The sequence below is a fragment of the Eleutherodactylus coqui genome, chromosome 1 (genome assembly GCF_035609145.1).
Source record: "Eleutherodactylus coqui strain aEleCoq1 chromosome 1, aEleCoq1.hap1, whole genome shotgun sequence".
Lineage (NCBI taxonomy): Eukaryota > Metazoa > Chordata > Amphibia > Anura > Eleutherodactylidae > Eleutherodactylus > Eleutherodactylus coqui.
Genome location: NC_089837.1, coordinates 319,018,085 through 319,042,350, shown reverse-complemented (window position 1 = coordinate 319,042,350; position 24,266 = coordinate 319,018,085). Strand labels below are relative to the sequence as shown.

The window sequence follows — 24,266 nt, the reverse complement described above, 5'->3', positions numbered from 1 at the left end:
TTTCTAGTAAAAGAGCACAGGAAGTGGGGAGGGATAATGATTGCTCACAGAAGTGCAAGGGGAGGAGAAGGGAGATGAGATGGGGAAGAGGAAGACAGAAGTAGAGACGTATAGAGTTGCTACCTGCAGCTAAGAGGGATTGTTTACTCTGTTATAGCTACTGGAATCACATCTCCACTGCTCAGTATTTCTCTAGTACTCTACATGATGATGATATTTCTATGTGTGCGTATTACAGACAGCTAGCACAATCTGCAGTTTTCTCTGTGCACAATGTATAGAACACAGCATAGCAGCAGACTCTTCCCACCAGCTTAGATATAACTGAGAATTAGAGATACAATCTGCAGAGGGGAAACGGGTAATAAATGTAAGATACAAGTAAGATAATGGATAGAAACAGTGCTATTCCTCATGTACACACATGGCAGATCATTCTGAAAAGTCATCTGAAGAGTTAGGTACACTTTAAGTACAGAATAATATGAAGGTTGGAGATAGGAGGCAGATTTAATATGAATTTTTAGTTTTTAAAGTGGATCTATAGTAATTAGAGATGGGCGAGCACGCTCGTTTATGGCTGATGCTCGAGGGAGCATCGGTCTTCTCGTCCGAGCAAATGCGGGAAGGGGGGGAAGAGCGGGAAGGGGGGGAGTGAGAGAGATCTCTCCCCCCCCCCCCGCTCCCCCCCCGCTCCCTCCCGCATAATCAGTTACTCGAGAAGACCGATGCTCGCTCGAGCATCAACCTTAAACGAGCGTGCTCGCTCATCTCTAATAGTAATTGTATGTTATTCATGATCATTACGGTTACTGTATGAGATTATATTAACCATAATTGCCAACTTTTAGAAATTTATTTCGAGAAATGGAAAGGAACAGCAAAAATTCTTAGCACAAAAACACTCTTTTCCACAGACTATGCTTTCTTTTTTACATGACATGTTCCCTATTTACAGCTCATATAACCTGGCCACAGGCACTAAAAGGATGAGGGTGTGGTACCTGATAAGGGGCACTAAGGAAAGGGGCACCTAGAGCAGGGGCCCTTGGGGCAAAAACTGCAGGGGACACAAAGATTGGTAGCTAGTGGATTGAGTGTTGGGCAAAAAGACTGTTCCTGCGATCATGACTATACTAAATAGTATAGCATGGTGCCACCCCCCGAATGTTCATTTGGATGCTGGGGCTGCTCATCCATTACTCTTAGCTACATCACTGGGTCTCTTATCTGTTCTTTCTATACAGCACTAGAAGCTGGGGATATTACTAAAATCATCAGGAGCACAAGCCTCAGGTGCCCCCACCCCAAAAAACAAAAAATACAACATTGTGACACAGCTCTAGTATACCTCTAAATAATGCAATCATCAAATAATATTCAGATACCAGTTCTACACAGTGATAGTGATTACAGTGCAGGTACCTCAAGTGATCACAACTGATGTCTTCTCTGATTGTAGTCACGTTTTCTTCTGTATTCAACCCAAAGCACCATAAAGACTTCTTCTAGCCATGATTCATCTCTACACATAAACTCCATATCCTGCAGATACTTCCAATGCTTTCTACACAGAACTAGCCCTCCCTTCTTGCCCCACAAAATAATGTCTTCATGCAGTAATTCCCCCACTGTGAGACCTTAAGTAATACCTCCTTTGTGCCCCACAGTAATAAGCTATTTTTCTGCACCACAGAAGTAATGTGCCCTTTGTGGACCCCAAGCAATAAGCCTGCTTTGTGGCCTTGCAGTAATATTGCCCTATTTGTGGCTCCCACAGTAATAAAAGCTTTGTGTCCCACAGTAGTAAGCCTGCTTTGTGGTTCTATAGTAATAGTGCCTCTTTTGTGGCCCCTAGGGTACTAAGTCCTTTTTGTGCCCCATGACAATAGTATCCCCTTCGTACCTCCTACAGTATAAGTTTCTCTGTTGTGGCTTTTACAGTAATAAGCTTATTTTGTGCCCCCAAGTAATGAACTTGCTTTGTGGCTCCTACAGGAATAGTGCTTTTTTTGTGCTGCCCACTGATGTAATCTGTGCCTGCGCTGTGAATATTACATTAATAAGCTCCTCTCTCACAGTTCTTGGTGTCTCACGGCTCACTGAGCCTGGCCTAGCATGGCACTGTGTGTATCTTCTGTCCTCCTCTCCTGTCTCTGGTGCCTCAGAGTAGGATGAACCAGAGAAAGGCGAGCAAGATGGAAGATGCACACTACCAGTCGCTATGTAGAAAAATGTGGTATTAGGAGGGCGCTCCAGACGGAATCCAATGCACAATGTAGGCACCGAAAATATAAAACAATGGAACTTACCCGGTGAATAGTGAGGTCTGTCAGAACCCCACTATCACCTCCATATCCAAGTGGGCCTGTAATAATGTATATATACTCCTGTATATATATACTGCAGCAATGATAACCCTTGCTTCACCAATCCAGGGGGGCTAGGTCCGGAGAGCTGCTGATATTGTGGGTCCTATTCTAAGATAGGACCCACTGTAAAAAGAATCATAAATGGTTGCACATAAGTGCAAAAATATCAGCGCTACTTACAAAGACTGTAGTAATCAAAAGGAATCCAAAAAATGATAATAACAAAAAGGATTCTTTATTTGGATATCCTGTTTGTGCTTGATAAAGTCTTTTTAAAGACGAAACGCGTTGCACCTAGGACTGTGTGTCCAAATAAAGAATCCTTTTTGTTATTATCATTTTTTGCATTCCTTTTGATTACTACAGTCTTTGTAAGTAGCGCTGATATTTTTGCACTTATGTGCAACCATTTATGATACCAGTCGCTATGTGACAGACCAGGAAGTATGTGACAGAAGGAGCTCATATTCACATTGCAGGCACAGAATTAAGGTACGATTCGGTACAAAGGAGGATATTAAGAAAAAGCCATGCTTGGGACACTTGCCAACTCTTCCGGGAACCACCTGGATATACCAGGAAAGTTGGTAGGTATGGTATTAACCATCTGTAGATTTATTATATTAGCCATTTTCCAAAAAGCCATGTAGTTAAATCAATTTATGGTTTAAATTATTTTCTTTTTGCAAATTCTGTACAGACAACTGAAGAAACTCATCGCTTTGTTTGAGCCTGTGTTTTGACTACCAACTTGAGAATCATATATTAAGAATACAACTAACTATGTCCACATTAAAAGAACAGGAAGAGTCACTAACCGGTAGGCCAGTTTGACTAGCTCCTTGATGTATACCAGTAGGAATCTCTTGGCAAGAGCCACATGACTCCCCCTAAAACAGAAAAAAGTGTGGAGTAATAATATTCTTAAAGCGGCCCAGATTGCAAAGTATAAAGCCAAACAAATAATTATAAACTCATGCAGAACAGTAGATTGAAGGTGAGTTCTAAAAGAAGACTTTTTATTTTTGGGGCCATACAAGAAATCCATTTTCTTCCTGCAGAGTCAGTATAGATAGTGCAGCAGGGTGTTGTCCATTACTACAGCTGCAATAAATAGAAATTAAAGAGACATTCCAGTGAGAAATATTTATCATCTATCCCCCCTCCCTTACATATACAATGAAGAGGATTTGTAATGGAGGGGTGGTCGTCGGTCAAACATGTGTGCTGCCTCTCCATACAAACTGTATGGCAATGAACTAAACACCTGATTCTCAGAGTTTGTTTGGAGTGGTAGTGTGCTTGTTTCAGTGCCACTCCATACATATTCTACTTCTCCAAGGTCAAGTGGTTGGTAGAGACAGATATGAATGAATGGGGATCCCAGTACTCGGATCCCCACTTTAAAATTCATTACCTTTCCACTGAATTTTCTCAATGGAATACCCCTTTAATGTTCAGATAAATGTCTCTAGGAAGTGATGAGTACAGGTCTCGCTCTCAGAGACTAGGCTGTGACATTAAGGGCGAAGTTAGACGAAAGTGTATTTGTGTGCGCGTATATACGCACAAAGACACTCGTCTATTAGAAACATTGATTTCCTATGATGTGTTTACATGTCCATGTTTTACAGGTGTGAAAATACTCACACCTGTAAAGATAGAACATGCATGCACCCCATAGGTCAGTGCTCTGCAAAAAGTCCCGTGAGGATGAAGGAATCCCCATGGGGATCATGGGGATGAAGGAATCCCCTGTCACAGCTGTCACAGCTGTGGCAGAGGACCGCAATGTTCTCCCATTGCTTTCAATGGGGCCGGCGCTGCAGCCATCCCATTGAAAGAAATGGGATGCAGGCATCCCCTGCAGTGATTTTCGGGGAAGGGCTTGAAATATAAGCCCTTCCCTCAAAATCATCACTAGCTTGTGTAAAAAAATATATACTCATCTCTTGACGCTTGGCTCCCCGGCACTGTGCTGAAGTTCTTTAAAATGAGAGCTGAGTGCTGCCTGTGATTGGTCACAGTGCTCAGCCAATCACAGGCAGCACTCAGCTGTCATTCAATGAATGGCTGAGAACTGCCTGTGATTGGCTGAGCGCTCAGCCAATCAGACACAGCCATTTCAGGAGATGGGAATTTAAAATTTCCACCTGCTGAAAGAACTTCAGTACAGTGCTGGGGAACCAAGCATCAAGATGCGCCAAGCCCCGACAGTGGCGGAGAGGTGAGTATATAATTTTTACACAAGTTAGGGATGATTTTCAGGGAAGGGCCTATAGTTCAAGCCTGCATCCCTTTGCTTTCAATGGGGCCAGTTGCTGTAGTGCCAGCCCCATTAAAAACAATGAGCTTCGGTCACGCGTATTTTGCACATCCATGCAGCAATTTTTTTGTGCAGCACGGATGCATCAAAATACACGCTCGTCTGACCGAGAACTAAAGTTGCATCTAGAGCCTTATCTATACGCGTAATATATAGTGCTGCTTTTCAGATATACATATATATATATATGTATATACATATATATATATATATATATATATACACATATATATATACACATATATATACATACATATATATATATATATATATATACATACATATATATATATATATATATACATACATACATATATATATATATATATATATATATATATATATATATATATATATATATATATATATATATATATATATATAAGATACCAGCAGTATAATAAAGAAGTCATTAAATCTTCCAAACTGACTGTTACAGTTGGCACAGCAAAGCTCACAAGTAAGCTGCGGTGGGTATGCTCTAGTAGATAACAGTGAAAACTGTTTTTAACAAGTGCTGCACCTACAATTTCAAGCACCAGCCACTACACAGGGGTCAGAGCAGCAGCTTTGTTCTGTACCCCTGTGTTGCAGCTCTGACAGTGGCACCCAGTCAATTGATGAACCAGGGTCCCACACGCACCCCAGCTGATCAATAGTATTTTCCTGGAACCCCCCTTAAAAATAATATGTCATTTTCACATGACGCATTTCCACTTAAAGATGCTGCTGTTTCAATCCCCTTTTAAATTGCAGCTACCACCATCATGATGACCTGATTCTGGGAGTTCTCTTCATAGAGTTAGTGTACCATTGCCAAGCCTGTACAATGTACATATACAAGTACAGTAGACCACTAAGCTGTTCTGCTTTGTATTTACGAAGCTGTAGCAGGAGCTGAGATTCTAGTAATATCAGTAATGTCCATTGCATTACTTGGAACTGTTTACAGTTGGCTCTTAACCCTGCATACCAACTGTGGTATTCCCAGCCAGGGCTTCGTGTTGCTGACCACAAATTTCTCGCTAAAAGGAAAAATATTCAATGCATTTTGACGAGACCTGTAATTTAGTGTAATGTAACATACTGTACTATTTAGCTGTTTTTTATGTTCTCACGATTCAACAAAAGATTGCATAGCTCAGTCATTTAGTCACTTAGATCCCATTTTGTAGCTTGCCTCTTTACTGCCTCTTTGATATAAGGCTATATTTAACATCTTACCTTTTCACCCTTCAATCCATTTATGCCTGGGGTTCCCTGCATTACAAAAAGGATAAAAGGGGTTTATTTAATAAGCTAAACGTTTACATTCTTTAAAATAGACCCTTTCATATCAGATAACTGAACCTTTTGTTCATTTTTAAAGAACTGAAAATACAAAGTATAGAGCAGTCCGTCAAACTCCCTAAAAAATTATTTTTGCATTTGCTCATATCTAAGGCTAATTAACGTACGATTGCCAGTGGGTGATGTGACCAAGACTCTGTTATTCTGTAGATATGTGGTGATGTCCCACATTATAGAGCAGAAATAATGATATATCAGTATCAGAAGTTTACCCCTGGGATTTCACATGGAAATAAAGCAGTTGGTCTGCAGTGCATCCATGGTTTAAGATATCTTGCATGTTTTTTTTTTTTTTATCACAGGCCAGGTAAAACCAGCACCTCCAACATCAGCTAAATGACTCAAGGTTTCTATATCTAATACACCTACTAACTATACATTTTTAGAGAACTGAAAATATTGGACAAAAATCCTTCAAACTTCCTAATAAATAATGATGCTACATAGTAACATAGTATGTTAGGCTGAAAGAAGACAATGTCCATCTAGTTCAGCCTGTTTCCACTGCCACTTGTTGATCCAGAGGAAGGCAAAAAATACCCCAATGAGGCAGAAGCCAATTTAGCCCATTTGGGGGAAAAAGTAACCTACTTAATAGGCAACACCTAAATAAGTGAAACAGCCAATTCTTCCTCCTTCTGTAGATACCTTTTTGTGTCCGGCATAAGACGTAGCATTGTCACTTTACCTTTGCTCTCTCAGACTCCATTTTACTCTTCGCATGGAAAATCACAGATATCACGCTGATTGTGGTGATACAGCTGCCAAGACAACCGTATGACACTCAAAGAATCTTAAGGCCCTTTTACAGACAATGATTATCGCTCAAAATTCGCTCAAAAGCTGTCTTTTAAGCAATAATCGTTGTGTGTAAATGTGCGCCCATCGTGCACTAACCGTGCACTTTTCGTCCATCGCTGACTTCAGGTCCGCATGAAATCCTCGTCCTGAGGGACGATAAGATTAAACGGACCACACACTGTATTCCCCGTGAGCAGTGCTAATAACAGCTGATAACATTCTTTAACAGCTGCTGTCCCGTTGGAGAACAATAGCGATGTATTTAGAGAACAGAGCACCCGCTGTTCTCTAAATACATGCAATGAAGTACTAAAGGGCTGATTTAGTACCTATGCAAAATGATCGCTCAAAACTGTCAGTTCTGATGAATTTTGAGCGATCATCTGTGTGTGTAAATGCAACTTTATGCACAGGACCTCTTAATTAGAATAGGACTTGTGCACAGGGCTCCTCAACGTGCTACCTGTGGAGGAAGGGAGCTCAGCATAATCACCTTTTATGTGTTATATACAGCACTGTGAGTGTGAACGGAAAAAGTTCAATAGAAAAATATTCTAGGCATAATTTTGTTACAGTGTAGCACTATTAGGCCTTAGTCAGACGGGCGTTTTTTCGCGCGATTTGCAGATCGCATGACGGATGCGCACCCGCAAATCGCGTGACCGGTGCCCGAAAATCGCCCGAAAATCTGCTCCTAGCCGCGTTTCATTAGAAACGGGCCGGAGCTGTCCAGCGCATTGCATTCAATGGAGCCGGCAATACAGCCCGCTCCATTGAAAGCAATGCGCTACGGGCGAGTGTGGGATGAATTGTCGGGAAGGGCTTAAATATATAAGCCCTTCCCTGCAATTCATCCAGAAAAGTGTTAAAATAAAAACTATATATATACTTACCTGCTCCCGGCAGCCGGAGTTCCGCGCGGCCGGCCTGCAGTGGGTGTGAGTCAGACCTGCCCCCTGATTGGCTCAGCGCTGAGTCTGACTCACACCCCCTTCACACCCACTGCCGGCCGCCGCGGCTGAACTCCGTCTGCCGGGACAAGGTAAGTATATATATAAATATATTTTTATTTTAACACTTTTCTGGATGAATTGCAGGGAAGGGCTTATATATTTAAGCCCTTCCCGACAATTCATCCCGCGCACGCCGGCAGCCCATTGCTTTCAGTGGAACCTGCTGTATTGCCGGCTCCATTGAATTCAATGGGCAAACATCGTTCTTCTCTGCCACAGCTGTTACAGCTGTGGCAGAGAAGAAGGATTTGTCTACTATATGTTCTCAATGGGGTCGGTGCTGCTGCCGTCGGCCCCATTGAGCGCATATAGAGAAGAGAACAGGAATCGCAGATCGCAGATAGGTGCGATCTGCGATTTCTTTTCTATAATTTATCGGACGAGCGCATAAAAAGTGCTCATGTGTCCGATACCATTGCAAAGCAATGGTTTTATAAAATCGCCGGACGCATGCGCAAATCGCGGCAAAAAAACGCCCGTCTGACTAAGGCCTTAAAGTGTAATACCCTATCTGTTCTATAAGCAAGTTGAAGTGACACACATAGTACATAGAAAAATAGCCATGGCAGCATGCCTGTACAGTAGAGAATATACAAGACTGAATTGATTATTATTCCTTCTCCAAGTCATGCCAGGTATACCTTTTCACCTTGTGGTCCTTGTTCACCTGCTTGTCCCTGCAGAAAGAAAAATATAAAAGCATAAGCATGAGGTTTTTTTTTTTTTATTAAGTCACTATACTGTTATCAGAATCGTCTAACTGGCCTTGTGTTGATGTACTTGTCTCACAAAGTATATTATTGATAATTAAATCCATCCCATAATTATAAACATTTTTTGCATTTACACTTATTAAAAACTGTAATTGCTTAAAATCTCCTCTGACAAGCAGAGAAGGCGCTGGAGCTTCAGAAGCAGTGGCTCATCACACCAGGGATCCCTCCAAATACCGAGTAGAGCAGAGAGAGAGAAGTAGGACTGAGTATTTGTGACCAACTAGGAACAATTACTGAGGTGGATACAGAATAGAAACAGCAGGTGGCGCTATTCTAACATTAGGCCTGGGATAATTTTAATACAAAAATGTTTACTAAAATGGCCTAGATTTACCTATAAACAACATATTTGTAAGAGAACGCATTTAATTTTTGATTTGTTAGTTTATATCAACTATCCTTTTCTCTTGCCCAAATCATAAAGTGTTGTGTTCAATAGAGATATTTAAACGCATTGATGAATTACTAGTTTAAAGCAACTGCCCAGTTATGACTTCAAAAATTATATATAAGTCTGTATCCATAAAGGATGCTTACCTGCTATTGTCCTCGGCACTTGGCACCTTACCTGCTTTTTAGCTTGGTACCATTTGGGCAGAGCTGTGATCTATAGCTGGCGGTACATATTAACCAACAACATTGAAGCATAGTCCTTTACCACTATCTTCACATCTCCTGAACGTCATATCGTGTCATACCAAGTGCTAATGCCGCCAACACCAGTCCAGCATTGTCCAGTGTTGAAACAAACCCTCATGTCACCACAGAGGGTTCAATGCCACCGTGAAGCTAGTGCAGCTTACATGATACAGCGACAAGCCACAATTTCACCTCAGTCCCCAGCTAAAGTTTGTAAATCTCGTGCAGCAGATATGTGAAAGCTACGAGTGAACATGTCTTCTTAGCGAGCTGCTGAAGTTTGTAAATCACGTGCAGCTCACATGCGAAAGCAATGTAGCAGAGCTGTGTGTGTGACGTGCATGTAGCAGAGCTGTGTGGCGCATTGCACCACCAGAAACACTAGTGCTATAATTTCGTAATAATTACTAGTCTGTTTATATGGTCCAAAGGTTGTTTAATTTTTATGCTTGGAGAAACTGAACTCTGAACAAATTATAGTATCGTTCAGATTCCGGCAAACCAGCAGGGTCATTCAATTATCATTCACTGTAAAAGGGCCTTTAGCTATAGTGTCTACAGAGAGTTTGAGACACATCTACATAATCGCTGGTTCAGGCTGCTGCTCTCTCCCTCTTTTTTGCAGTTCTGCCCCCCTTCATATCTGCTGTCTATTACAGGCCCACCAAGAGGTCAATACATGGAGAGATGATGTCTCTTACAACTAGGACAAAATGATGATTTGGTCATTCTGCATTCGTTACTCACGGTTAGTCCTGGCTCTCCAATTCCAGGGCTACCCTTCTGCCCCTTAACACCTGGCACACTGATAGCTGCTGTGCCATCAGAACTGACGGTTGGGCAAACTTCACATGGATCACCCTGCATAAAGAAAACTATTGGTGGTACTCTGTATTCGTACTGTAATTTAAAAAAAACACAAATATAAGGTAAATTTACCTTTTCTCCTTTAATTCCAGAGTTTCCTGGTTTTCCCTGTTAAAAAATAAATAAAAATTAAATTACAGATTCGGCTAAAAAAAAAAGCTTAAATCATATGCTTATTATAGAAACAGCTGATGGACATTATTTTACAGCACCTCTAAAAGCATATATCTGTCCCAAAGTATGAAACGAGAGAACAGAAAAAAGGTATAGTTCTCAGATATTCCAGAACCAATTGATATATGGATACAAATTTACAGTACATAGAAACAATATACTGTGTGCAATCCTATACAGTTTTCTGCACACATACTTCAAGGCACTTTATCACATATAGTGGCCAACAAACTGTCACCTATACACAGCCAATCATAAAATCATAATACATAGAGCTATAAACCACCTAGTAGACAAAGATGAAAAGTCTACTGTGTCCTGCCTTAAACCATAGTTCACCATTAAACTTTAGTTTATTTACAACCTTGTATATATTTTGCTTTATGCTTTATTTAGTTGGCTGTGATACAGCTCTATGTGGAAGTTGTGTATTTAGCTCCAAAGAAAGAAACTAATCCTGTCAGGGTAATAAAGGGAAAGCTTTTCCAAAAATTGTCCTGTGAGAGATGGCTACTATGGCCAGTTATCAGGTTTCTGGTATAAAGCTCCAACATCAAGCATATTATGTCCCCACTATATCACGTCCTATGTACCCAGGGATGTTGAACCAGTGTTTCCAAGGCTGTGATGCCTTGGGCAATCATTCCTATGTCTGGTGGATGTGTTCAATTGTCCATGCATTTTGGAAACAGGTCTTATTGCTACTCTCTGCAATATTTGGTAGGCAGTTTCAACTCAGTTTTTCTATAATTTGATAAATTCCCAGGTACTAACTTCAAGTCCCACAAAGGAATCCAATTTATAGCTATGGTCGCAAAATCCACATTGCTTCCAAGTGGAGTTTCAATCCACTGTCTATTGAAAAGGTTAAAATTTAATCTCCCTCGTTATGCTTTTGGAAAAGATAAATGGCACAGATACGGGTCCCAGGAATGCATGTGATGCCTTCTGGCTCCTCTGGAGTGCTTCCTGTGTTCCCTCTAATGTTTCACACATTATATCAATATGTACATAAAGTCAGTCAACTGTCAATGGTAGTTTGCTAATTGGTTACAGTTCCTTTCTAGTTTTTGTTTCCACTATTACCAGAAGCTTTCCTATGCAAGGGTAGACATTTGTTGCAAGACAATGCTGTATTTTATATCTTTATAAAGGCCTATTCAGACACAACTATTATCGCTCAAAATTCGCTCAAAAGACGGCTTTTGAGCGATAATCGTTGTTTGTAGCTGCACTGACATCGTGCAGTTTGCGTTAGCCGTTGCTCATCATTGTCTTTCAGCAATACTCAGGTCAGCGTGGTTATGGTGATACAGGGCTTAATAGGCTTGATTCAGCCTGTGGAGAGTCTTCAATAGACCCAGTTTGCCACAGCAACCATTGGCTCACAGCGAGCGTGTCGCAGGGAGCCAATAAGGCAACACAAGTGGGGTCCGCCCTTAAATTTACTGCCTTAGATAACAGGGTCAAAATTGACCACAGCATCTAAGAGGTTATATGTCAGATTCAGCTGTTTAACACAGCTATCACCCGTTGGGTATTGAGCAGCTCAACTCCTGGGCCCACTCCAAACCCACCCTACCCCCCACCACCGCCAGAGGGCATATATGTAGATAACTAAGATAACTAATCCAGTGGTGCATCCTGTGTATGTTATACAATGTATAGTCCATAATTATACACAATAGAGGATATAATGTGCATGCATCTTATTATTTGGCACTGATGATGTTATTTATCTATAAATGACCTGTTTATTATGTTTCCTTCTTTGGTATATGGACTTATTTTTATTTAATGTTTGTTTATACATAATATTCATTGGTACTTTAGGTTTTTTGTAGGTTTATATGTTGTGGATTAACAAGTGCCATTCATTGTTTTTTCTTGATATACTCCCAGTCATTACACATACATGAGGATACTCATACTTGGGCAGATGATCTGCTAATATTGGTTAGTTTTTTCTATACTTGGATTGGGGATAAATGTCTTAATAACAGATAGTTGCTATGGAGTATAATGTGTGCATCCATCTTTTGTGTAAATGACATTAGGTATATATCTAGGAATACTGACTGGTTTCCCCACAGATCCATCTTTGCCTGGAACTCCTGGTTGACCCTGGTGATGGAAAAGAAAATAGTAAGTACCAAAATACCAACATTGGCCACAGAAACATTCATGTTGTAATCACTTGGTCCAGGCAGTATTCCCACCCACACCCACTGCTGCTAGTGCTGGTTTATGTCTTCACATTCCATCATACCGGGACAGCGAGGTCCTGAGCTTATTGCCTTATTGCAACATTATCCATTGGTTGTTTTCCCCTTTGCTTGCTTACAGACACTGCTGCGGGGCGCCCTGTTCAAGGTATAGAACGATTAAATTGAACTGAGCTGCTGCCTAAGCTGCAAGCGTTGTGTCTATGCAATGTATACCCTTTTTTGGGGTGTGTTGAATGAAAATGTAGAATTCCACTGCTATTTTTATCTATCTTTCGCCGCATGCTCTTACGTTTTGTCCGGGAGGACCAGGTGGACCACCGGGACTCCCCTAAAAGTATGAAAATAATGACATATGAGTTTACATGTAACAGAAAATGCAAATATTTTAACACATTTTAAATGACAGAAAACTTGCAATCGTAAATATTTAAAAGGGTTTTCCCACTGTAAAAGAAAAAAATGGTTGGCCATGGCAAAAAATATAAAACAGACCATACTCACCTGTCTTCAGTGCCCCCAGGACACAGTATGTGCGTCTGGAGAAAGTGAGATGACCACTGCAGCCAATCACTGTCCCCAAATCCTGGCATCATGCCTCCAGGGATATGAACGCTGAGTTTGGACGGTGATTTTGCATCCTCTAATTGGTTGCAGTGGTCACCTGACATGTTTTTTTTTAATTGGCATACAGAAAATATAGCAACTATTGTCGTATTTAAAGTAACTCCAAGCAAAGGTACTTCTATATTATTTCACCCAGGCATTGTTCACATCTGTGCTTATCCTCCCTGCCTGAGTTTCTTTTTAGACTTCCATACCTTTTGATGGCAAGCACGATGCTGCTACAACAGATCGGAAGCAATGTCATGTTTCCATTCTGAATGGGAACCATAGCACAGATGTGAACAGAACCTTGAACTAGTATACAGTATATACGTTATAAAATAGAATATAGTCCATCACTGACTGTTAAATTTACACTATTACATTTTTTATTTAGTTTAGAAACATCATGGATCTGAACTTCATGAAGTCTTCAAAGAATAAATGGCACTTATGATCAAGGCATACAATCCTGTCAACAGTCAGGGATTAGTTGGAATATGTTATAACATGAAATGCCTCTAGAAGAATTCGACAACTCACCGGTTTTCCTGCTATTCCAATTCCTGGTAGTCCAGGTTTTCCTGGAGGTCCTGGCTCTCCTGCAAGACCCTCCGGACCTACTATTCCAGATTCCCCCTAATGTAATGCAATCAGAGAGCAAGGGTATTGATGTAAGAAATTGGCAGGTATCAAGCAAATATCAATATGTTTATTTTCCTCATCACATTACATATATATCACCTATGCATATTTTCTATAATCTGATCCTAAATTCTCAGGCAAAACTGTAAAATGGTTATACATGGGTTCAATCAATACCCAAAAAGAAATGTTACATTATGGCAAACTTAATGATCATTTCTTTACTTATTTGTCTTTCCTCCCCATCATGGTCATATAGGGGAAGATTACTGGCCACCACTCTAAACACATTTTGTGTCTTTGTGTAGATGTGTAGCTAGGCATTCCTTCACCTGGGGCAAAAATTCAGTTTTCTGTCCTAACTTTTGCATCAAAATACCCTAAATGAATAGCTTGTTGCCCCCTTCTAGTCTCATGCACTCACGGCACATGCCTCGCAAACTCAAAGTAGAATACCAATGATGGAAGTGTTACATTTCATTCTGTGAAGGCAAAAGGCATATAACAAATATTGCATATAACAATAGGAGAACCTCAAATCATGACCTGTTGGGAGATCGTGAGGACTGGAGTTTGTGAAACACTGATATAGGCCCAATGTCCACAGGTGGATTTTAATGATAAAATTCGTGTAAGTCTCCTGTGTGGGAGATCCACACCTCTAGCTGCCCATAGGGATGCATTAACATCCGCATGGCAAGTAAAAGCATGCGGATGTGATTTTTTTCCTGGCCTGCTGATTCCATGTGCGGGAAGAAATGACAGCATGCTTCATTTTCCTGCGGATCCTGCAGAGATGGCTTCCAATGGAGTCAATGGAAGCCGCCCCCGCTACGGCACAGGCGCAGCTGTCACTGTGGACGTGCCGTGGATCCGCAGGAAAGCAGGAGACTAAAAAACAAAAAAGAAAGCACTGGGCATGCGCCAGGTACATCGGCCGGTGCTCCCGGATGCATCCACCGTGCTGAAGAAAGAAGATCCAGCCGGCATGGCGGAGACCTGCGCTGAATCCGGAGAGGTAACAAACTGTCTTTTCCTCTCCATGTCTGCGGGCAGGCACGGATACCACTGTGGGATTCAGCAGTGGAATCTGTGTGTGCAAGTGGACATGTTCTTCTACATGTGACCACTCTAATGGTTCGAAGCAAAGTTATATAATAAGTATAATGATTTTCAAGCTCCTTTAAATGATGTGGTGTCACACATTATCTGAGCTCGGGAGCCTCACAAAGCCAACTTGTTAAATGGTAACTTCAGAACACAGCACAAATATAACAGACCGTCACTTACCTTTTGGCCTTTTGGTCCCACCACACAGATTTCACCTGGTCTTCCCTAGATTAATAAGAATACAGTTTCATTATTTTTATTATTTCTATTGCTCTTTTTTTATATACACTATTTTGTACAGCCATATTACTGCTATTATTTAAAGAGCATTTTCAGTAGGTCTCTCTACTCTATTTGATTTGCTTTGTACACATGACATTATAACCTACTGTATATGCAATGTAAAAATCGGGTTTCTACGAAGACCCATTCTCATGTGACAGAGCAATAGATCTGCCCAGAATTAAGCATATCCATAATAAGTAGTTGACTTCTAGCTCTAAGAACCTACGAGAATGCTCCCAATAAATACATATGGGTATAACAAAAGCAAACAACCTACACAGAAAATTACCTATACAAAAACGATGCGAAAGATCTATCTTCATTATAGTCAAAAATTCTATCATCAAGCGTAGTTGAAGGTTTGTGGTGTGTTATTATGGACTGAGGATCTGTATACCAATAAATCCAATTGGTGTTACATTGTTTGTTATCTGTATTAATTTTGGGGTGTATACACATGGGGTATGTGTTCACATTGGGGTGTTAGTTTATGATATATATGTCAATTGTTTCAGCTTGTATATTAACATCTTGCATGCTTTTTGTCCTCTGTAATACAATGGATATATGGTATGTCCCATTTGTAATTGCCTATATATGGTATGTCTTGTATTTCGTCTGTCATCAGTATTAGCTTTCATTGTATTATATTATATTTTTGGTATATTCATGGATGTTATTTATATTGATTCTTGTATTTACACTCTATATTACTTTGGGCATGTATGACATGCTGGGTTGATATAGTTTTATAGCCAATATTCTTCATTATGTTCCTCATATTTAGTAATTTCTTGGTGCCCTAATGCACGCGCAGGTTCCGTGCAGTTCTCGATGTGTTGTATATGTGATGAGGCTACTGTTGTGCAGTTGCCATGGTCCCTGGATGCATTTAGTGTTGTGTGGTAGCGCGCCGATATATTTGCTTCACTGCGTTGTCATGTGACATGGGGGCTGGCTGTCGTCATCACGTGCTTCCGTTTGCGTGGCATGCTGCAGGACACAGTGGAAATGCAGGTGATGAACATCCTGAACCAGGCGATTTAATAATGTGTTATAAATTCTTCATCATTTTAGTTTACTTCAGCCTCCCGATGAAGCTGCAGCGAAATGTGCGTCAAGATGTGTGTGTGTGTTTGTCCCTCCAGGTCACCTCCATGTCTAAGGGCGGATTCAGATGGCTGTAGGCACAACTATGCTTGCCGGTATGGAGTGTAGTTGCACCTGAATGAGGTTTTTCTCCAGCCATTCAAACTTTGTGCCAGAGTTTGAAAAAAATAACAGGAAGATAGGTTCTGCTTAGAGATGAGCGAGCACCAAAATGCTCGGGTCCTCGTTATTCGAGTCAAGCTTTTTGTAAAATTCGAGAGCTCTATTTGAGTAACGAACCCCATTGACTTCAATGGGAGACTCAAGCCTTTTTGTATGGGACCCGCCGGTTGCCAAGCTTTTTTTTTCCCCCTGTGTTCTCTCTCTCTCTCTCAGTCTCCGCCAAGCCAGCCACAAACTACCGTTGACGTGCGCAGCGTCGCAGCGGGGAGGGGTCAAATCTGACACGTCAGCGGCGGGGAGGGGCCAAAACTGGGGCGGGGTGGAACACAGCGTGATGCTCGCTTGAGTAGTGAGCACCAGTATGCTAATACTTGAACGAGTATCAAGCTCAGAAGAGTACGTTCGCTCAACTCTAGTTCTGCCCCATCTTTCCCACATGTAATTAATACTTCATGCAGGAAAGATAGGGCATTTCCTTTCTTTTCTCGGCTGTACTATTAACGGACAAGAAAAAAGCTAGTGAAAACAAAACCACTGACATCCATTGAAATCAATGGTTTCATTTTGCCCCGTTATGTGGCCATGATAAGGTGAGAAAACCACGTTCATCTGAAACTGCCCTAAGGGTATGCTTTATTGGTTTATGCAATATCAATTTGACTATCATTATCTTTACCTGTATTGGTTTATGCATATCTCTAGTTCTTTATGTCCATGTGTTCTTAATATTTATTGTAAGATCTATACTCTTACATATTTATCATGGACATGTGTCTTGGCATTTTTCTGCCCATCTACTGGGGGACCAATGCTTGTAGTATCTTTATATTGAGAGGCTGTTTTAGCTCTATGTCTCGTTCCTGTAATTGGCCTAGAATTTATCACTTTTTTGATTATAATAAAGACCGATATTTTGACATTATTTTTGTATGTGTATTTTCCTGTGTAGGTTGTTTTCTGGCTACAAGATCTTACAATTCATTCCAAGCTACTTGGTCAAGTTCCTGTTAATTTCAGGCAACATGCCTCTGGGAAGGACCCTGCTGTCTGCCTGGCAAAGAGCAATGTGTTCAATGTACAGTATATTGCAGTTTCCTGGGTGAAAAGAGTGGCATAAAAACCCTGCTTGTGTCCTGTACATAACCTGGAACCTGCTGGCAGGTAAGCGGAACATAAACTATTTTATTCCCTGCCAAACGTGTACATTCCAACAACTGCCTCTTATACCAACATTGTGCCCATTGCTGCCAAAGACTGGCAAAGTAATGATAGTTCTCTTGGAACCTTTTGCCTTGGCAATGTCCTCGCGAGGTTGTTTCAATTACTGGAGCAACATTTTCCTTCAAATCCTGCTCAAAACTTTCAATCTTTTTCAGTAGATGCTAGAAGAAATTAAGTAACTGTTCTGGATGGAGATGATTAATACAAAAAAAGTCTAAAGATACAGAATACTCACATCTTTCCCAGCAGAGCCAGCTGTTCCTTTTAGTCCAATGTCTCCCTTTTCACCCTTCTGTCCCTAAAAGGAATTATCAGCAGTGATTACCTTACAGGCGGGAAGCTGCTGTGCTGTATAGTATTTTGCTAGATCAACAAATCTGACTTACTTTTTCCCCTAGTGGCCCAGAGGGTCCTTCATCTCCTCTTGGACCCTGTTTTCAATAAGATAATTAATGCCATTAAAAAAGTTATTATGCATGATAGGAAACATAGGATTCACAGGTGGAGTCATATACACCTTATATTTCTATGAGGATAAAAAAAAATCACACATCTATGGAAAGTATTTCTGCAGTGGAAACTTTCCACAACATTTTGTACATGTGTTGTGGATTTTGGATACAGAATTTCATTATAGGCTTTAATGCTATTTGAAATTCTGCACTGAAATCTGCAAGACATAAGGTCAATGTTTAGAATGTTCAAGTATATCCAGACAGCGGATTAATAACTATAGTACTGTGCAATGCATATGATGGAGGTTCAACAAAATCCTATGAACATGTACTGGAGAAAAAGCCTACGCAGGTTTGAGGATATGCTGCTAGTTTACAAATGTATAAAAATACTTATCTGCTAATTTTTTTCTGGATTCAGCACAGATTCCTCAAAGGGAAAGTTACCCATGAAAAAAGGGATTGTTATTTTAGCAAATCCCTAATCAATATATACACTTTAAGGTATTTATATGTTTTTCCCTAGAAGAGTTCAAGAAGAAGCTTTAGCCCTTTGCTACTTTGTGGATAACATCTACTGGGCATTTCCAGGGTGTGGCTTGCTGGGTACCTGCTATGATTGACTACATGATTGATCTTTATGGTCTTTACTGTTATATTTTAGTTCTTTTAGCACTGATAGTTTGCTAACTAATGATATCTTGCTCATAGATTGCTTATACTGCCAATTACGTTTAGTGCCTAGCACCCTCTAGTGAGGAAATGATGGCACTGTGACAAAAGTCCTAGTACTTGTTTCTTTCATATACAAAAGCAGAAACAAGTTGATGGAGCAATCAGCTGGAAGTTGAGCAGGAACACTAAGGATTCTTTTGTTAAAGTAATGAAGCAGTTTGGACTGTATGGTCAGTGACATTTTCCTCTCGGTTTCCCTCTTTGTTCTCATCCATGTCGGCTGTGCTAGTTTACAGTAATAAAACACTGTGTGGTGTCAGATTGTCAGATTTCCATTTTTTTCCTTGAAAATGACATGGAGAGCAGCAGCAGAGGATGAAGCATGTCGCCTTAACAGAATTTGGGCTGAGTCAATTGTATCATATGTTTGAAAGTGATTTCCAGAACAGGTTACAGCTTGTTAAATGCAATGCAGACGAGAATGAGAAGTGGACGACGTGTCAGCTCCCAAGGATATGATCAGAGTGTCGTTAAAGGCTGTTTCAAACAATGCTGCTCTTAGGAAAAGGGGATACAGAGAAATGCATTCAGGGGAACTTGTTATATTATCCTTATTGTATAACTTGAAAAAATATAACATCAAAGTAAGCAGAAGTAAATCACTATCATGTCAATGAAAAATTTAGGGTTGATGTCACGAGCTCACCTCCATTCCCCGCTCTCCCTTTTCCCCCTTAACACCTTCAGCACACTAAAAGAAAAAAAGTTTGTTAGATTTCTACTATTCTGACATTAGTCACATTCAATCACTCAGCCGCATAGCAAACCTCGAATCTTCTAACCAGGGACAGACTTACTATATATACAACTAGTGCAGTTGCCCTTGACACCTTAAAAGTAGCTTCCTACTGTTAATTAGATTGCATGTCAATGACTGAGCTAATGAATTTATGGCTTATAATTACAAGCAACTGGTGGAAGAAGCTGCTGATTGCTAATGATTTTGCTTTCTGCATTGCTGCACTGCTTCTTCTTTTCTGAGTCTCTAGAGGTCTCCCAGATGGATTATTATCTCCTCATTTGCTGTTCTCCAACCAAAGGGGTGGGGGTGGGGGGGTTGCCAGCACTCACATCACATATCACCAATGAGGAAGCAGTGCGCCAGGATCACATTCCCCTCATTTTCCAGTGTGGTGGTGGACCCTGCTTGCCTACATATGAAATGTGTATGGATGGTGGGGCCAGCCCAGGCACTATTATTGCAGATTATTAATATGGGCTGTTTGGATGGCTGTGGGCCACCTGGAGCCTTGGGCCTGGGGCAGCCGACCCAAATACCCCTATTATAATCCATCATTCATTGAACTCACCATCTACTTATAATACTGATTTCTTTTGTTTCTGGATTATAGGCCCCAAGGTGCTGGAACTGGAATGAGATTGCTACCCCTAAAATCACTTTATTTCTACTGCTGGTTTTCTTTAACAAACTACCTTGTCTCATACTTACCTGTAGAGGCCCACCTGCTGAAGTCCGGATGCAATCTGCACCCTATGATGAAAAAGATGTTTATGAATAAAACAGAGAATACAGTGTCAGATCTGTCTATAGAATTAGGCTACTGATACCTGGAACATGGGACCCTATGGATATGCCAAACATATCTATAAGAGTGCCCTTCGGACATATGCTGGGTGATACACGTCAGAATACTTTTCTTTTTACTGTATACAAAAGCATAGTCTGCTGTACTATTCTATAAAGAGGGATGTAGTAAAAATACTTGTACATGAGATTCAATTGGTGAAGTATGCAACTATATTCCTATACAGTAGTATATATCTTAGCCTTCCATTGGAGGTATATGTCAGAGACTTTTCTGACTGCTACTCACCCGCTCTCCTCTCTCTCCTTTTGGTCCATATGACCCAGCTGGTCCTCTTTCCCCTTTAAGACCCTGTGATGAGGCAATACTAAGTTATCACATGAGCAGATTGCAAACCTGTGCTGAGATTCAATATATTTACTTAGGAGAGATATTTATTCTAATGTCCCAGGCCGGCTTGTGTGTCTTTTTACCTACCAATAAATGTCAAGTATTTCTGCCCTTTGTGTGTTACACCTGAGTGCCACCCTGTATTCACTGAGGCAGAGAAATCAGCTATATACTATACACTTTCACTGTTCTGATTCCTTAGGGAAATAAAATATAAAATATAGCCTTTATTAATTACTACAAATTAAAAATCTCAGGCACATATAAAGATAACACAAAATTAACTAAAACCCACCACCAAAGTCACACTTAACCAGGCTGCCATTATTATTATACGTCTGGTCTAGAGAAAAATCATGTCCCAGACAGGTTATCATTTTAATACCTATTTCAGGTGTATCAATATTACACCGACTGGACAATTCAATGTGTATCTTTGCTCATCAGACTCGCACCACTCTGGAGTAATCTCTGAGTAAGTAAGGTTTATTTGTCGACCCCCACTGGGTACATGTACTCCGATGTGTGGTCTTCATATGAAACAATTATCAAATAGTTCTCCTAAAACGTATATGGAAGTGTGATCATGTGATGATTTTGTGCGCTATATTTACAAACACACTGCAGTTCATGAATATTTATCAGATGGTCATTTCAGCACTCAAGATCCCACTCATACTCATGAGGTGATGTCCAGGGACACCAGTGCTAAAGTAGCTGGAAGGGTATTTGTGCATGTAATATATATTATTTCCCTAAGGAATGAGTGCCACCCTGGAAATAGCTGGATTATTAATCAGAGATTCTACTCTTTACTTATAGGCAGAAATAAAAAAAGGTGAGCTGTATTTCTAGGGTTTGTGAACTTTTGAACATCTTATATCATTCTGATATCTCAGAAACAACCGAGGGGAGGTCTGATAGGCACATGAGCAAGAGACTTGACAACAGATGCTGTGTTGGCAGGCTTACTAATGCCAGTTTGCAAGGTATGATATATTGCCTTGGATTTGAGTGGGTTACAGTGTGCTAGCTGGTGGAAAGGACAAAGCCTAAGGGGCTCAGGCATCCCTTTGGATGTTTCTAAAAGTTAAAGGATAACATACAGCATGGAAACTGAAAGGTACAGCAGAAAAACTAAGTTCAGCCGCTTTCAATTCTATGGTTTTATGTATCAGAACATAACATCTGGTCTATTGAAGGTCTCAATATTTGTTAAATACAACCTCAGATGAACCACAACACATGACAGATTGCACAATGTCAACAAATACTAGGCCAAAATGCAGAAGCTGTGTGAAAAATAAAGAACATCCTTACTGCTTCCATAGGAATTAAGAGGGTAAGAGTGTTGCTAATCAAATGCCCTTAATTAATTGATCATCAGTAAGTGTGACCACCACTATGAAAGTAGAGGTTTTGACAGTTTGCTGGTCTGGAGCATTCAGGTGTGTGTTGACACAATGCCAAGGAGGAAAGACACCAGCAATGATCTAAGAGAAGCAATTGTTGATGACTATCAACCTGGGATAGGTAAAAGGCCATTCCCAGATAATTTTGAGTCTATCATTCTACAGTAAGAAAGATTATTCTCAAATGGAAAGCATTCAAGACAGTTGACAATCTTCCTAGGAGTGGGCGTCCCAGAAAATTCACCTGAAAGTCAGACCATGCTCAAACAAATTGCAGGAAATGGAAGAGCTACATCTCAGACTGTAAAAGCCTCAGTTAGGCCTCATTCCTATGGTCAGGTCGGATTCCGACTGTGAGGTCTCACAGTGGAATCAGACCCAGTGACCCCCAGAGACCCATACTCACCTGTCCGGATCTGTCGCAGGTGGGGTGAACGGCTTCCATTGACTACAATGGAAGCTGTCTGTGCGATTTTCCACACAGAATAGAACATGCTGTGATTCTCCCCTGCGAGGGGAAAATCGCAGTTGATTTCTGCTCATGGGCAGGGGAGAATCTTTTAACCTAGCATGTCTATGGACGGACATTGCTGCGGAATTCGCGGCAGGCATCTGGCTACGAATTCTGCAGCGAAAATTTGTCCATAGGCATTGGGGCTCAGCATGATAAATGTTCAAGTTCATAACAGTACAATTAGAAAAAGACCAAACAAGTATGGCTTGTTTGGAAGGGCTGCCAGGAGAAAACCTTTTTTTTCTAAAAGACATGACAGTACTGCTAAACTTTACAAAATTACATTTGAACAAACCACAAGACTTTTGGAACAGAGTCCTTTGGACAGATGAGACCAGAGTGGGGATGTTAAAAAAACATAATGCGCAGTACCACGTTTGGCAAAAACCTAACACAGCATATCAGCATAAACACCTTATGCCAACTGTCAAACATGGTAGTGGAGGAGTGACGATTTGGGCATGTTTTGCAGCCACAGGACCGGGCACTTTGCAGTCATTGAGTTAACCATGAACATCTCTATATAACAAAGTATTCTAATCAAAGCAATAGGTCAATGATCTCAAGCACACCAGCAAATCTATATCAGAATGGTTGGAAAAAAAATGACTCAAAGTCTTGCCATGGTCCAGTCAAAGTCCAGACCTCAGTGCAACTGAAATTATGTAGTGGAACATTAAGGGAGCTGTACATATACAAATGCCCACAAAACTCAATGAACTTAAGAGAATTGTAAAGAAGAGTAGGCCAAAATTCATCCGGTACAATGTGAGAGACTGATAAAGTCATACAGAAAATCATTACTTTAAGTTATTGATGCTAATAAATGTGGTTCTACAAGCTACTGACTCATGGGGTGTACTTAATTTTTCACAAACTACGTCTGCATTTTGGTCTAGTTTCTATTAAATAAGTAATGACATGGTGTAATTTGTCATGTGTTGTTGTTCATTTGAGCTTATATGTTACCTAATTTTAAAGGGATTGTATCATCAGAAAATGACCTATTATATAAATCAATTTTTTATGTTAAACATATTTTTTAAGAATTTGGTGATTTTTTTCTTTGACTTTCAGTCACAATAATCTATTTTTTTTTTTAAATCCTGAAATCCTGCGTTTTTCACACTGACTGCAGAGTGTAATAATAGTCTGATACTTCTTGATCTTTAGAGAAAACCTTGTAGCAGTCATCTCACTAATGTCACAGCAGGATTACACTGAAAGGTAACACCTATATTTAGATAACACAGGATCCACCATTCACAATAGGTGATCAGCTGTGACTATATACTTCCCCTCTACAAAATGACCTCTGCACAGGTCACAGAATATACCTAAAACAGTCTCCTATACAAGTCAATGGGTCCCCTCCTGTCCATATAAATGGCCCGTGAGGCTGCTGTAAAGCACATCTCTAAACTCTATTAAATGCAGCTTAGGGAAGATGTGTGCCTCAATAATCATGTATAGAAATGGAATAAAAAAATTCTACACTCAGAAAATAAAAGCAGATTAGAAAAATGGAATA

General features: G+C 40.4%; 1 protein-coding gene across 1 annotated transcript in view; it reads right to left on the bottom strand.

Moving 5' to 3' along the window:
- Positions 1-24,266, bottom strand: part of COL16A1 (collagen type XVI alpha 1 chain) — a 152,964-nt gene that overhangs the window by 49,164 nt on the left and 79,534 nt on the right. The window contains exons 12-25 of the mRNA XM_066586861.1: positions 20,708-20,770; positions 20,323-20,364; positions 19,519-19,563; positions 18,069-18,113; positions 17,918-17,980; positions 15,085-15,129; positions 13,693-13,788; positions 12,836-12,874; positions 12,398-12,442; positions 10,217-10,252; positions 10,025-10,138; positions 8,504-8,539; positions 5,923-5,958; positions 3,191-3,262 (exon numbers count right to left, since the gene is read on the bottom strand). Coding sequence (XP_066442958.1) covers positions 3,191-3,262; positions 5,923-5,958; positions 8,504-8,539; positions 10,025-10,138; positions 10,217-10,252; positions 12,398-12,442; positions 12,836-12,874; positions 13,693-13,788; positions 15,085-15,129; positions 17,918-17,980; positions 18,069-18,113; positions 19,519-19,563; positions 20,323-20,364; positions 20,708-20,770 — 777 coding nt within the window. The remainder of the gene's footprint in view (positions 1-3,190; positions 3,263-5,922; positions 5,959-8,503; positions 8,540-10,024; positions 10,139-10,216; positions 10,253-12,397; positions 12,443-12,835; positions 12,875-13,692; positions 13,789-15,084; positions 15,130-17,917; positions 17,981-18,068; positions 18,114-19,518; positions 19,564-20,322; positions 20,365-20,707; positions 20,771-24,266) is intronic.